The sequence below is a fragment of the Oratosquilla oratoria genome, chromosome 12 (genome assembly GCF_046742065.1).
Source record: "Oratosquilla oratoria isolate Oo_2021 chromosome 12, ASM4674206v1, whole genome shotgun sequence".
Classification (NCBI taxonomy): domain Eukaryota; kingdom Metazoa; phylum Arthropoda; class Malacostraca; order Stomatopoda; family Squillidae; genus Oratosquilla; species Oratosquilla oratoria.
Window position 1 is genome coordinate 41,267,668 of NC_134788.1, and position 15,317 is coordinate 41,282,984.

The 15,317-nt window shown below is 43.2% G+C and overlaps 2 protein-coding genes across 3 annotated transcripts in view; one reads left to right on the forward strand and one right to left on the reverse strand.

The window, feature by feature from the left end:
* The window catches only part of LOC143031538 (uncharacterized), a 485,407-nt gene that overhangs the window by 21,966 nt on the left and 448,124 nt on the right, over window positions 1–15,317 (reverse strand). The gene's annotated exons all lie outside the window — the stretch shown is intronic.
* The window catches only part of LOC143031537 (ribosome biogenesis protein NOP53), a 39,586-nt gene that overhangs the window by 6,563 nt on the left and 17,706 nt on the right, over window positions 1–15,317 (forward strand). For both annotated transcript variants that reach the window (XM_076195505.1, XM_076195504.1), the window contains exons 5-6: window positions 1,151–1,300; window positions 1,843–2,105. In XM_076195505.1, coding sequence (XP_076051620.1) covers window positions 1,151–1,300; window positions 1,843–2,105 — 413 coding nt within the window. The remainder of the gene's footprint in view (window positions 1–1,150; window positions 1,301–1,842; window positions 2,106–15,317) is intronic.

Below are 15,317 nucleotides of genomic sequence, written 5' to 3' on the forward strand. Positions count from 1 at the left end.
TTGAAAGGAGCTTTTAAAGTTGAGAACAGTATATACTGTTGAGCGCAATTGTGGAAAGAAAAAGGAAAACGGCATAAGCAGTGGCAGACGCTTAACAGGTTAAGACGTATTCAGCAGGGAAAGAGAAGATGTCTCTGTTAGACTGGAGAGACCCTGTTCTCCCTCCATTTTGGTCTCCATCAGTGGAATAATAGAATCTTTTATGGTTCACTGGCCAATAGCAGGAGGAAAGTACTCAGCTGTTCTCGTGTGGAAAAGTATGAGGAAAGATTGACAAGTTAAACACCACAAGTGAGGACAGAGCCTTTATTTGTACGACTTTTTTTTTTTTTTTTTTTTTTTTTTTTTTTTTTTCCCCTCCAAAGTGTGCAATCTACATCTTTGTGGGTAGAACTTACAGCTTTTTTCAAGTATATAGTTGTGATACACATGCTTGAGATTAGATAAGAGGAATGGAGGGAACGGGGAAAGAAAGAAGTAGGGGGAGGGGAAGGAATAGGAGGAGGAGGGGGGTTGAATACTAGGAGAGGCTGTGAAGGCTGGTGGACGTTTGGGTCAGCCTTCTCAACCTCTCCCATTATTCAATCCCCCTTCTCCTCCTCTTCCTCCTCTTCCTCCTCCTCTTCCTCCTCCTCTTCCTCCTCTTCCTCCTCTTCCTCCTCCTCCTCCTCCTCCTCCTCCTCTTGTTTAAAGCATGTGTATCACAACTATGTACTTGAAAAAGTTGTAATAAGCGAAATGTCGTACACATAAAAGCTCCGTCCTCACATGATGTTTAACTCGTCAGTCTTGTCAGCAACTGCTACTTTCCTGAAAAACAAGGAAAGGTAATGAGGTGACCGAATTGTTAGAGCGATTGCTGGGGGTACACCTTCGCAAGTGTCCGTAGGATTTGAGAACGCGAGTGGTGTGGAGATAATTCTCTCCAGCATCCATCTGGCCCAGGACCACCTGATGGACTTGTCCAGCAAGAGATGGTTGTAGCTATAAAAGATTGATAGTTCAAGATGTGGGTTACAAGTTATTGGTAAACTTCTGATTGTTATTATAGTCACTGTTGTTTATGGTTATAACTTTGGGCTGCCAGTTATAGGTAAACCTGTTTTTGCTATTATGACTATCATTACATTGTCCTTGTTTGGGGTTGCAGGGCCTGCGATGGGGAATCCAGTGGTGCAGAGTTACACACAAGAGATGGTGGAGTACTATGAGCGCCAGACGAAGCGCAAGTTGCCCGCGCCTCCGAGTCACATGACACAGAAGCCCTCGGCACTTCCTGCAGTGGAGCTCCCAGAAGCAGGTGGGTCCGTGTTGCTGCCTCGTCATCTGTCTCCTCTCCCCGTGATAAAAAAAAAAAAAAAATACCTCGGGATGGGCTGTTGACTGCCTACAATTTATGCAGTCATTATCGGGGGGTCGCCGATGTAATGAAGTGGGCTTGCCGTGGATGTGCTGTGTCTTGCGACACTGCTTCTGACCCAGAGCAGTGGGCAGGAGACAGGGGTGACCCATCATCCAGGTGCCAAAATAAGAGGGAGGGAAGGGGGTGGATGGGAGTGGAGTATGTAATGGGTGGGAGTAGTTCTTATAACCCCCCCCTCCTCCTCCCCTTTTTTTTTTTTATTGGAGTCAAATCTCCACTCACATAAGAATGCTGATCACTTAACTCCTACCATCTGTCCTCACGGCTGTCCTCCTTAAACCTCCCCTTTACCCCGTCCCCGGCACAGCGTCATCTCCCGAGAGAGAAGTGTTGGCGGCTGAGTACCATCATCTTTGCACATTCGTAATTCCTCTCTAATTGTGACCATTTGAAGGTTTAAACCACACGTTTGCCAACAGGGGCATCGTACAATCCATCCTACGATGATCACCAGGCCCTCCTGGGTAAAGCCGTCGACCAGGAGGAGGGACGACTAAAAGACATCGCCAGGGACGAACGCCGTACGACGCTCATGTTCCCCACAAAGGAGAACGCACCCACGGAGGAAACCTGGCTTCAGGAAATGTCCGAAGGGTTACCAACAGCACAGCCAGAGGAAGAGGAAATGGAGGAGGAGGAGGAGGAAGAAGAAGAAGAGGGGTCAAGTAATGCACAAAAAGAGGCAAGTACAGAGGTTCTTTTGTCCTGCACAGACCTGTTCACAAAACAACTTTTTGATATTTTCATACATTACTGAAAAAGCCAAAAGTCACGTCCATTTTTATCTAGGATGTACAAAAGCATTGCCGCATGGAAGCTGAAGTTTTTTGCTGTCTTACCAAAAAGGCCAATTTTGAGGAATTTCTAAGCATATTTTTTTTTGTATCATTTTTTTATCTATTGAAGATAGAGGTCAAATAGAGGTGGAAGGAGTGAACATGAGGGGAGCATCCTAGGATGAGATGGATGGGTGGGGTGAAAGGGGCATTGGGAAAGAGGGGAATGTCTGTGGAGGAAGGATGGGAGAGGACAGAAGACGGGTGAATGGAGAATGGTTGTATATGGATGATGTTGTGATGCATGAGGTGGAATGGGTGGGGGAATAGGGGGTGAGATAGTATGTGTGAACAAAATTTGACGCAGCCCAAAGGGATTTCTCCCTGTCTTCTCCTTTTCTGCATGAGGGGGGGGGTTGTCACCAAATTAATGAAGCGGTCTTGCTGTGTCTTGCAACCACTGATCTGTATAACACCTGGATAGCATATACGGCCCATGGGCTGCCCCAGGAGTGAGGTGGGCAGGCGGGACATGGCCGCCATATTGGTAGTACCAAAACATTAGCACGTGTGAACCACTCCACCGGTCATGGGAGCTGTCGTGTTACTCTCGTGGCCTATGTGGCTGGTATGGGCTGCATGATAGTGATGCGATCTGTAAATAAGTTTTCCTGTGTGGTTTATGAAACAGTACATGTCTACATGTACCGGTATTTGACCATAAAAGTAATCAAACAAGTACGCTAAAACTGACATAAACAAGAGAACATGTAGATGTTTTAACTTGTATCCACTGATCTGCATAACAATATAGATTTGTGGTTGTATCCTATGTATGCTATGTACATTATTTTGTGTGAAGCATAAATTAGGCCTTCACATATGTGTGTGTGAGTGTGACCACATGTTATAATCTCAATCTCTTGAATCTTGACAAGCAGTCATCTTCGGCATTTTTCGAAATCTAGTCATCTGGTCATTGAAATGCACACAATTAATTACTGGATTACAATTACTTTATTTGCACAACTAACTACACATGTATTTCAACAAACAAATTTCACCAGTCACTAAACATACACGTATCCACAATATTCCAAGAAACCTCCAGTGAATCTTTACAGAACAAAACCTACATTAGTATTTATTGTGAATATTGCTATTGTATCGTATACAGCACATTATAGGTGCCTTAAATATTGGACGATAGTGATATACATGGATATGCATCGGTGCTTTTGAAACAATATATTTCACATCAATCCTGAAACAGAAACTTTGACACGGAAATCGTTCAGTAAAAAGAATGTACATACATCAGTTACTATAGTACTAGTGGTTCATATTCATTAAATAGAAACGAAGACACATACCCGCTATGTTTGGTCCTGAAAAATCATACTCTTCCGTAACAGTAGTTGAGACCGGTAGATGGATAAATTCTTATGAGTTGAAACATAATAGTACATGGGGTCGGGGGTGTCGAATTTCACCAGAAAAAACGTTACATAATTTTTGAACGGGCCCCGAATAGTAATTCAGCCCATCTAATATGAATTCCTCACACTTCACAATATAGAAAAAGCCTACACATGTAATCAGGAAGAACAACTGGTTCTATACAGCTACACAGCTCTGGACAGCGTTTGAGCCTTATAAGATATTTGAAATGACAAATATTTATCCTGCTATTGCCACGATTACATTCGTCACAAATGGGTTGCTGCTAGATCTATTTCTTACAGATAATAGATACATAGCATTAACATGACAACACCTAGCAAAACAGTTGGTGGGCAACATTTTATGGCTCCTGATGGCCGCATCATTTGTTGATGGGTATCAGGATGTTTTGGGTAATAAAACCTTAATTTACTTACGAGTGGAAGGACTGCTCACATCCACCTTTTCTCCGGTTGATGCAGTTGAATGCAGCACAAGTTGGCATTGTAAAATGATCGTTAAATATGTAAAACACACCAGTATATAGGAGCAAAAGCTGCCAAGAACTGTAAGGGACACTATCAATGCTATCAGTCAATCGCATGGCGTGGGTTTGTTTTGGTACTACCAACATGGCTGCCGCCGACCTCATAATCAGAACACCGATCCGTGATCCAGTTATTTTTAGATCAGTGCTTGCGGCAGTGGACAGGGTGCAGGGATGACCCGTCATCTAGGAGGTGCTAAGATGGGAGGGAGTGTTTTCAGGGATGGAATGGGTGGGAATGATTTTATGCCTTTTCCTTTTTGGCTACCTCCCTGGTAAGGGGGAGGGAGCCTTGGTATATGTATGTATGTATGCTTACGACACTGCTTCTGACCCAGGGCAGTGAACAAGATGCAGGGATGACCTGTCATCCAGGAGGTGCCAAGATGTGAGGGAGGGAGGAGGGTGGACGGGAGTGGAGTATGTTGGGGATGGAATGGGTGGGAGTGGTTTCTATGCCTTGTCTTTTGGCTATCTCCCGTGTAAGAGGATAAAAGCCTTTGGTATATGTATGTTTGTAAGTAATAGAGCAACAAATTAGGTACTAGAGGAATGAGCAGGATTTCTACATATTTCGCCTGTTAGAAATGAAGAATTTTCCCTGTGACTTTTAATAGATACAAAATTATTGGAAATCTTAACCTTTTTACTAACCTGGAGACATGGTTTTTGCATGGAATGAGATAGAGCAACAAAATAGTTTTCAAATTAACCTCTTCACTTTGGGACACATCACACGTCTGGCAGCATTAGCTGCCCGACGTGCGATGTTGCGTCATAATAATCGCATTGTAATAAATAAAGTCAGTGCTCAATCGTTCGTTCTCTTTCACCCGTGAATTTTGATAACCATGGAAAATATGATGAAGCCAGTTTGGAGAGAATGGAGGTTATGTAGGTACCCACTTGCTCCCCATGATGCCTACGTAGGTGTCACCGTATGGAAGTGGTTAAAGCAGTTTTAATGCTCTTTTGAATGTGTATGGTCAACATTGTACAAAAAAGGGCATATTATTTAAAGTATTTACAGAAAAATGATAAAAATCCATATATTTGAAATATATAAAGTGGAAAGTGTAGTTTTGCAACAAGTCAAACCATCAACTGAAACTACCAAAATAATCATATGCATCAAAATGATGTTACACAGTCATTTGTTAAGTGTTTGCTTCTTGAAGCTTCTGAAGCGTCATCTGTTGTATTCCACAGTATGGAGGAGATATTCCCTCTGCTTGTGATCTATGGTGATGACATTTGCAAAATCATTCATCATCCGTGTAGGGGGGGAAAAGCCTTTGGTATATGTATGTATCTTTACTTATACATACATATACCAAAGGCTTTTTCCCCCTACACAGGGGGTAACCAAAAAGAAGAAGGCATAGAAACCACTCCCACCCATTCCATTTCCTATATATTCCACTCCCCTCCATCCTCCTCCCTCCCTCTTATCATGGCACCTCCTGGATGACGGGTCATCCCTGCATCCTGTCCACTGCCCTGGGTCAGAAGCAGTGTTGCAAGACACAGCACATCCACAGCAAGGCCGCTTCATAAATTCGGCGACCCCCCCTCTCCGTCCCCCCATGCAGAAAAGGATGCTCAGCTTTACTTTTATATTCCATCTCTTCTGTCCTTGACAGACATTTCACATATGTCTAGCCCCCTTTATTCTATCCATCAATCATATTTTCAATCTTACTCCTGAAGCTTACTCTATCCAGTTCTGCTTTCCATATGACCTTTGCTAGTCTTCCCATGCTCATAATTTCCATATGGTCAGCGAGAGCAAACTCTGTGTTAGGTTTACCCGTACTAGCCCTACAATAACTTTTGTTGGGTATTTATTGTGTGTAGTAATTGGAGTGGATTCTTGCCTTTGACTTTGGCTACCTCCCTTGTAAGGGGGAAAAAGCCCTTGGTATATGTATGTATGATGTATGTACAGTGAGACCTCTCATTAACGGATGTTAATTAGCTGTGTTTTCTGTGTTTTTGGTGCTGTTGTTTAGTGCATGCAATCACTATGCCACCCAATAATCACTCCAAAACACCGAAAACACTGCAAACACAGCTAATTAATGTCCGTTAATGAGAGGTCTCACTGTACTCCTTATCTTAACCCCTTCCATATGGTGACGCCTACGTTCATGAGGAGCAAGTGGGTACCCGAGGATGCCGATGTCGGCGTCTTTATCATGTTTATTGTAGTTGTACCTGCGTGACCCCCATACTCGGTAAACTGACTTAATCATATTTTCTATGGTTATCAAAATTCACGGGTGAAAGAGAGAACGAGCAATACAGCGGTGACTTTATTTTTTATAATGCGAGTATTATGACGCAACATCGTACGTCTGGCAGCTAATGCTGCCCGCGAGATTTTGGCCCGGAGTGAAGTGGTTAGCACCACGCACAGCTGTATCGTTCACTACTCCGAGATTTCTCACGCATTCCAACGCTTTCTTGTACTCCTTCTTTGTCCATGATTCAACCTGATCCAGGAGCCAGGTAGGTCTAATGCTGAGGACGATTGACCTCTTCAGTACGGGCCAAAATCTCGTGGGCAGCATTAGCTGCCAGACGTGCGATGTTGCATCGTAATACTCGCATCATAAAATATAGTCACCGCTTATATTGATCGTTCTCTCTTTCACCCGTGAATTTTGATAACCATAGAAAATGTGATGAAGACAGTTTAGAGAGTGTCATTACGCAGGGGCAACTACAATAAATATAATCAAGACGCCGATATGGCAGCCTCGCGTATCCACTTGCTCCTCATGCTGCCTACATTTGCAGCACCGTATGGAAGGTGTTAATCCCTTCACTCCAGGCCAAAATCTCTCGGGCAGCATTAGCTCCCAGACGTGCGATGTTGCGTCATAATACTTGCATTATAAAAAATAAAGTCACCGCTGTATTTAGCTTGTTCTCTTTCACCCATGAATTTTGATAACCATTGAAAATATGATGAAGCCAATTTACAGAGTATGGGGGTCACGCAGGTACAACTACAGTAAATATAATCAAGACGCCGACATCGGCATCCTCGCGTACCCACTTGCTCCTCATGACACGTACATAGGCGTCATCGTATCAAAAGGGTTAACAGAAGACGGGATTCCAGACCAACAGGGCCCCAACAAGGGGAGGGGGTGGGGTAATGCCCCGGGGCAGCAGCACTTTTGGTGAAAAGAAGGTCAATCAAATTCCCCCTAATGTACTTTTAATGCATGATCTATTTATCATGAGTTGTGTGTATGAATGATGTGTGTATTAAGGTTGTTTTGTGGATGAATGTTACCTGTGAGTCGTGCTAGTGACCATCAGATGTGGAAGGTGGTGGTAGTTGTGGGGTGTGTGTGCGGGGGGGGAGGGGGACTAACCCATGTCAGGGCCCTGCTTCAGGAAGCTTTTGAGGACTCTCTTGGTGATAATTTCCTCTACTGGAGCTCAGATTCTGGCTGGCTTTTCCACCTGGCAAGGCTCAAAGTAAAGACTAAAACCATTCAGACAACAATGTGTCAGCTACTCTTTGCAGATGATCATTTACTGCTGTCCTCATGTATCTTTCCTTCAAAACTCTTTCTTCCATTCAAGTAATTTCCCTTTAGTGTTGTCTTGGCTCTCACTGTCTGAGTTTCTGTTCGTCACTCGGCCTGCTGCTGAAGAACGCGAGTGACACATGTCCTCCAGTGTGTCAAGCACTACTTGGGATTTCCATCTTGTGCTCAAGAACTGCTTCGGCAACCTCCGAGTCTGGTCTCTTGTACCTCAGCATGTCCCGGATGAGCTGAAGATCATTCACGGGAACATCCACAGCAGATGTTGACATCATCCATTTTGGTGTGTAGAAGAGCGTCAGAAAGATATTGAATTGTTCCAGCACTACAACAGTCTCCTCTTCATACTTAAACTGGTCACAAAACATCACCATCTTCAAGGAGCACAAGCTCTTGCTCAACTCCAGTGAATTCCCCGGGGCGGAGGTATACCTATAGAATGGACATTAGTTCACTAGAATCAGTACAGAGAAGAATGACCAAAATGATACATGGACTCGGAAATTTACCTTACGAAGAGAGGCTTAGGCACCTTAACTTACACTCTCTGGAAAGACGCAGAGTGCGGGGTGATCTAATAGAGGTGTTCAAGTGGATCAAAGGCTTTAACAAGGGTGATGCAAGCAAGGCCATCATAATAAAACAACAGGGCAGGACTCACAATAATGGATTTAAACTGGACAAATTTAGATTTAAGAAGGAAATAGGCAAGAATTGGTTTACTAATAGGGTGGTCGACAAATGGAATAGACTTAGTAACCATGTAGTGAGTGCTGAAACTATCAGTTGTTTTAAGAAACAATTAGACAACTTATAACAGGTGGTGATGGATACGGTCTCATGTGGTCTCTTGCAGTCTCCTTCATACTTATGTAATCCCTTTGAGTTCAGCCATTTCCTTGTAGTCAGCTCTCGGTGGCTTCTCAGATGTGAGGAAGCATCTTCTCACAATCCCTCTTCTTTTCCCTGAGCTGTTGGCTTCTGATCATAAGGGTTTTAGGGGGGTCTCTGTTGTCAGTTCCTCCCAACACGTCCTTGTAGTCTCTGAACCAGGGATTCGCTAGATTCTTCACCTTGCCAAACAGCTCTTACCATACTGCTCCAACTAGCACTTCCAGGATGTGGTGTCTGCATGCAGTTTGGCAGCTCCCCCGTGTACTCCACTGTTACTGGATGTTGTGTCAAAAACAAGGACAGTTACGACACCTGTAACCCCCCATGTCTCCAATAAGTCCATTGATGCCTCAGCTTAAGCTGTGCCTGTTGAGCTGTTGATAAGTGAAAGGTACTCCCAGTAACTTGCCTTCAGGATAGGCAGGTAGTCAAGACACGAGCACAGCTAAAGTCTCTGAGGTGGTCCCAGGTTCACTACCCAGGATGTCTCTTCCCATCTTCCCATCCCAGTGTAGAGCAGCAACCTGGGCAGGGTCCTCGTTGAATTCCGCCATGTAGCTCTGGCTGATGTTGCACCTGGACAGCATTCTGTTACATTACAAAGGAGGAGCATGCCGACAGGAGACCTTTTGATCCATATCTAGGTCGGATGCAAAAAAAAAAAAAAAAAAAAAATCATATTAATAATAAATAAAAACTATAATAATGTAAATAACAAATAAAATACATAAATAAATGCATAGGTATAGTTGAATAACAAACAAACAGGTAAATAGTAAATGATAATAAATTGACATATACATACATATACCAAGGCTTTTTCCCCCTTCCAAGGGAGGTAGCCAAAAAGGGAAAGGCATAAAAACACTCCCACCCATTTCATCCCTAAATACACTCCACACCCCTCCCACCCTCCCTCTCATCTGAGCACCTCCTGGATGACGGGTCATCCCTGCACCCTGCCCACCGCCCTGGGTCAGAAGCAGTGTCGCAAGACACAGTACATCCACAGCAAGGCCGCTTCATTTAATCGGCGACCCCTCCCTCTCCGTCCCCCTTGACATATAACTAATAATAAATGAAAATCAGACAGAAAAATGATAACAAAACAAAAACAAATAATATAAGATAAATTATAATCATTACAGCATCTTACTTAGGTATTTATCTAAATGATTCTTAAAGTTTCGAACTGAACTACATTGCACTACCTGTGCAGGAAGTTTATTCCATTCATTAACTACACGGTTGGCAAAGTTGTTTCTACCTACTTCCAAATTGAATATATTTCCGGACAGTTTGAGACCATTGTTTCTTGTCTGATTCTCATTCTAGAAACAATTAACTTGTCCAGATCAGCCCCACCAGCTTTTAGGGGGACAAAAACTAGGGCACTTGGTTATCAGACAAGGCAAGACGATCGGCTGTATTGCAGATGGCATCACATTCCATAATTCTCCTGGGGAATGTCGAAGTCACGGTGTCTTCGTGGTAAGAACATCCAGGACAAGGTTCCTGGTAATCCATATCCTCCGTTTTAGTGTTCTGCTGCAGCTGCAAAGTAATACAATGTGGTAAGCATGTAAAACTTTCAATTTGATATTCAAAAGTACATATATATACCAAAGGCTTTTTTTCTCCTTACAAGGGAGGTAGCCAAAAAACAAAGGCATAAAAACCATTCCCATCCATTCCATCCCCAATACACTTCACTCCCCGCCACCCTCTACCCTCCCTCTTATCTTGGCACCTCCTGGATGACGGGTCATCCCTATGAAAGTGTGATTACGTTGTTCTTGTTTCTGTAGTTGCCTCTCAGTCCGACCTACTTGTTGCTGGGATCTTGTCTCAAAGATCTTGTCATGACCTGACATGTGACCTTTCCTCTCAATCCTCAGGTCCTGGTAAAACCTGATCCCTTCATTTTTCTTCTCCCTGGATAACAGTCTGTTGCTCTCTATATCCTGGACAGCATCTGGAGCTCCCATGTCGAACAGGCTCTCCAATTCCAAGACAAATTAACTCCTCTTTCCTCCAGGGTCACCAGCTCTTCCTTTGTTCTTCATCAGTGCCCTGTGTTTGTCATGGAGTTTCACGAAAAACAGTGAGACTTCTCATTAATGGACGTTAATTAGCTGTGTTTGTGATGTTATCGGTGTTTTGGAGTGGTTTTTGGGTGGCATAGCGATTGCACGCACTAAACAACAGCACCAAAAACACAGCGAAAACACCGCAAACACAGCTAATTAATGTCCATTAACGAGAGCTCTCACTGAACTTCACACAGTTCTGTCTGGTCATCGTTTCGATTCTCGCCATCTGCCGGAACGGGATGATAGCCTCAATCGTCTCATAGGCAAGGTCTTGAACTACGGGTGTCCCTAGATTTTCTGGTAAACTTTGGAGATAAAGGAAGTACTAGAATGCTTATCTGTTGGTGGGAAGCGGAGAACCACCGATGGAAGCTTAAGGGTGTCCGACCAGGAAGGTTTCAGTGAGAGATCTGGTGGATGGCCAACTTGATGCATGCTTGTGGACTGCAGGTGGAGGCTCTGAGACATCAACTGTGCATCCTCGCAGCTCCTTGCTTAATGCCATTGTGAAGTATCTTGTGGAGAGTTTTCTGGAATTGAATCGAGTTTCGGTGCTGTTTTGGTATGCAATCTCATGTATGGCAGGATCTCAAAAATTAGGATTGTGCTTTGGTATGCGATCCTAACCTAACCTAAGCAACCTAACCTAACACAACATGCATTTTCGGCCTTGCTTTTGTACTATTCAGCATTGCCCAACATCATTAACAGGTTTGTGTAAATATGAAATTGAATGCTGAAATTATGTACAAGTTCTGGTCTAAATTCATTTAAAATTCAAACATACAAAAACCATGTCTCCAGGTTAGCAAAAAAAAAGTCAGGATTTTTAACTATTTCATATATTTTAAAATTCATGGCAAAAATTCATCAATTCTAATGGTTGCTATATTTAGAATAGATTCTGCTCTTTCATGTGGTATCTAATTTGGTGCTCTATCTTGGATAGATAAAAGATTATACCACAAAATATGCTTAGAAATGCCTCAAAATTGGCCCTTTTGGTAAAATAAATATACCAAAGGCTTTCCCCCCCTTTACAAGGCTCCATGCATTAATGTTTCCATACATCCTAGATAAAAATGAATGTGATTTTTGGCTTTTTCAGGTCAAAAAGCATGGGAAAAAGTACAGTAATGTTTGAAAATGTGGAAAAGTTGTTTTTGAACAGATCTAAAATATGTGTTGTGTCTTGCGACACTGCTTCTGATCCAGGGCAGTGGACAGGATGCAGGGATGACCTGTCATCCAGGAGGTGCCAAGATGGAAGGAGGGTGGAGGGGAGTGGAGTGTATTGGGGATGGAATGGGTGGGGAATGGTTTTTATGCCTTTGTTTTGTGGCTACCTTCCTTGTAAGGGGAAAAAGCCTTTGGTATATGTATGCTAAAATATGAAGGCATTTTTCAGTGTTTGCAGAAGTTTTGTCAATGCTCGATCAAGCTCTGAATCTAGGTATGAATGAAGTAGTAATCTACCGATTTTGTGCGATCATGTCATCATTTCTCTCTCCCTTCATAACATTAAAGTGAAATTACCCAACACCAGCCTGTAAAAAGAAATATAACCTGGTTACTGTTGTTTGTCAGCTATGGGGTGGAAAGAGATATTTTTAGCTCTTAGCGTGGGATTGAAGCCGTGGGGTTTAACCAGCTTAGGCTCTCAGTCCCCGATGCTGTGGAGGCCAAAGGGGAGAATAAATGAATGTGTTGGTGCTTGCATGACTTGACTGGCCAATTGAGGCCATGGAGGTAAGCATTTTGGGATGTTTATACATACATACATATACCAAAGGCATTTTCCCCCTTACAAGGGAGGTAGCCAAAAAACAAAGGCATAAAAACCATTCGCACCCATTCCATCCCTAATACACTCCACTCCCCTCCACCCTCCCTCTCATCTTGGCACCTCCTGGATGACGGGTCATCCCTGCATCTTGTCCACTGCCCTGGGTCAGAAGCACATCCACAGCAAGGCCACTTCTTTAATTGGCAACCCCCCTCTCTGTTCCCCTCATGCAGAAAAGGAGAAGACAGGGAGAAATCCCTTCAGGCTGCATCAAATTTTTCTCACACATACTCCCTCACCCCCCATCCCCCCATCCATTCCACCTCGTGCATCACAACATCATCCGTATACAACCAGGGATTGTCATGGACAACCCCGAAGGGGGGAGGGCAGATTAATTTATGAATTTATATTATTAATTGCCTTTTTGGGTGGAGGGGTGTGGAGTGTTTTCGGGGATGAAATGGGTGGGAATGTTTTTGTGCCTTGTTCTTTTTGGCTACCCCCCTGGTAAGGGGGAGAAAAGCCTTGGTATATGTATGTATGTATGTATATTATTAATTGTTTTTATTTATCTTAACCCAATCCAATTCAATTGCCCCAGTCATATCCAGGTTCTTTCAAATCAGGGGTTAATTTTAAACTTTTATTTACAAAAAAAAAGTAAACACTAAAACCCCTAATTGTCACAGAAATGTTGCAAAAATTAAGTAATAAAAATTCTAGAGATAAGAAACAGAATAGCAAAAATATCATTCACGTGAGATAACCCAATTAAGAATTAGAGAATAACAATAACATGTTTAGAAGCAAACAAACAGGAATATTAAAATAGCACTTGTGGAAATGACTAGTAAAGACTAATAAAGACTAGTAAAAGAGGTATGGAAGGCAGATGTTGAGGGAGTGAACATGAGGGGACGTCCTAGGATGAGGTGGATGGATGGGGTGAAGGGGGCTTTGGGGAAGAGGGGAATGTCTGTTGAGGAAGGACGGGAGAGGACAGAAGACGGGTGAATGGAGAATGGTTGTATATGGATGATGTTGTGATGCATGAGGTGGAATGGGTGGGGGATGGGGGTGAGGTAGTATGTGTGAGCAAAATTTGATGCAGCCCGAAGGGATTTTTCCCCGTCTTCTCCTTTTATGCATGGGGGTACAGAGAGGGGGGTCGCCGATTTAATGAAGCGTCCTTGCTGTGGATGTGCTGTGTCTTGCGACACTGCTTCTGACCCAGGGCAGTGGACAAGGTGCAGGGATGACCCGTCATCCAGGAGGTGCTAAGATAAGAGGGAGGGTGGAGGGGTGTGGAGTGTATTCAGGGATGGAATGGGTTGGAATGATTTTATGCCTTTTCCTTTTTGGCTACCTCCCTTGTAAAGGGGAAAAAGCCTTGGTATATGTATGTATGTATGTACTTGTGGAAATTAAAAAGATAACTGAAACAGATCACGTACGGGGTCAGAACAAGAACAAAATCAGAGTGATTCCTAAGTTCAATTTACCCAAGAAATGTAACCAAACAAATAATAAAAACTGTAATGAAAAAAATACATGTAAATTTAACCTCTTCAGTACAGGCCTTAAATCTTGCGGGCAGCAGCCGATGCCAGCCGTATGGCGTGTCGTAATAATACTCGCATCATAAAATATAGTCACCGCTTATATCGATCGTTCTCTCTTTCACCTGTGAATTTTGATAACCATAGAAAATGTGATTACAGACAGTTTAGAGAGTATGTCATTACGGAGGGGCAACTACAATAAATATAATCAAGACGCCGATATGGCTGCCTCACGTATCCACTTGCTCCTCATGACGCCTACGTATGCGGCACCGTATGGAAGGGGTTAAAAGGGGTGGAGTTAAAACAGTTGACAAAGACACATTGAACTCAAAAACCTATTCCAAAAGGTACTCAACCACAGGAATAGAAAATTAAAATAGGTCACCCACGAGAACAGATTGACAAGACCAAAGCCTAAAAATTGACACGTCTTATTTCAATCAAACTAAACCCACAAAGGAGAATTCCACCAGGGTTAAGACAGAACTCTGGCAAATGCCTACACGACACACCAGGTTCACAATTTTAAATCTCAAAAGGGGATCCTAAACTTCTCACCCAATCTAAGGATACATACATACATATACCAAGGCTTTTTCCCCCTTACAAGGGAGGTAGCCAAAAAGGAAAAGGCATAAAATCATTCCCACCCATTCCATCCCTGAATACACTCCACCCTCCCTCTCATCTTAGCACCTCCTGGATGACAGGTCATCCCTGCACCTTATCCACTGCCCTGGGTCAGAAGCACTGTCGCAAGACACAGCACATCCACAGCAAGGCCGCTTCATTAAATTGGCAAACCCCCCTCTCCGTCCCACCAAACTAAGGATAACTTCCTAAAAACTTACGTGAGTACATACCTAGGATGCCTTACACACCCTTAGGTGATGGGGAAAATGTCTCCCAAGGAGACCAGGGCCGATCTGGCTCGTTGAATTCGAACAAAAGAAAGAAGCCCCGAAACAAGAGGGTTCCTACTTTTATAGGCAGCGAGTGACCTAAGCCGAATCATGAATGCCGAAATAGGCCGAAAGGACAGAGAGGAAATTTTTCCCTATTCTACTTTGTAACGTCATAGAAGCCTAATCCACTATACGACCATTAAAGGAACCCACACAAAACTACTATGCAAATACATATACATAGTAAATCTTAATACTAACACATAAACGAAAATGTACCCCAAAAAAAAGGACGATCGTATGGCAACTCATCACA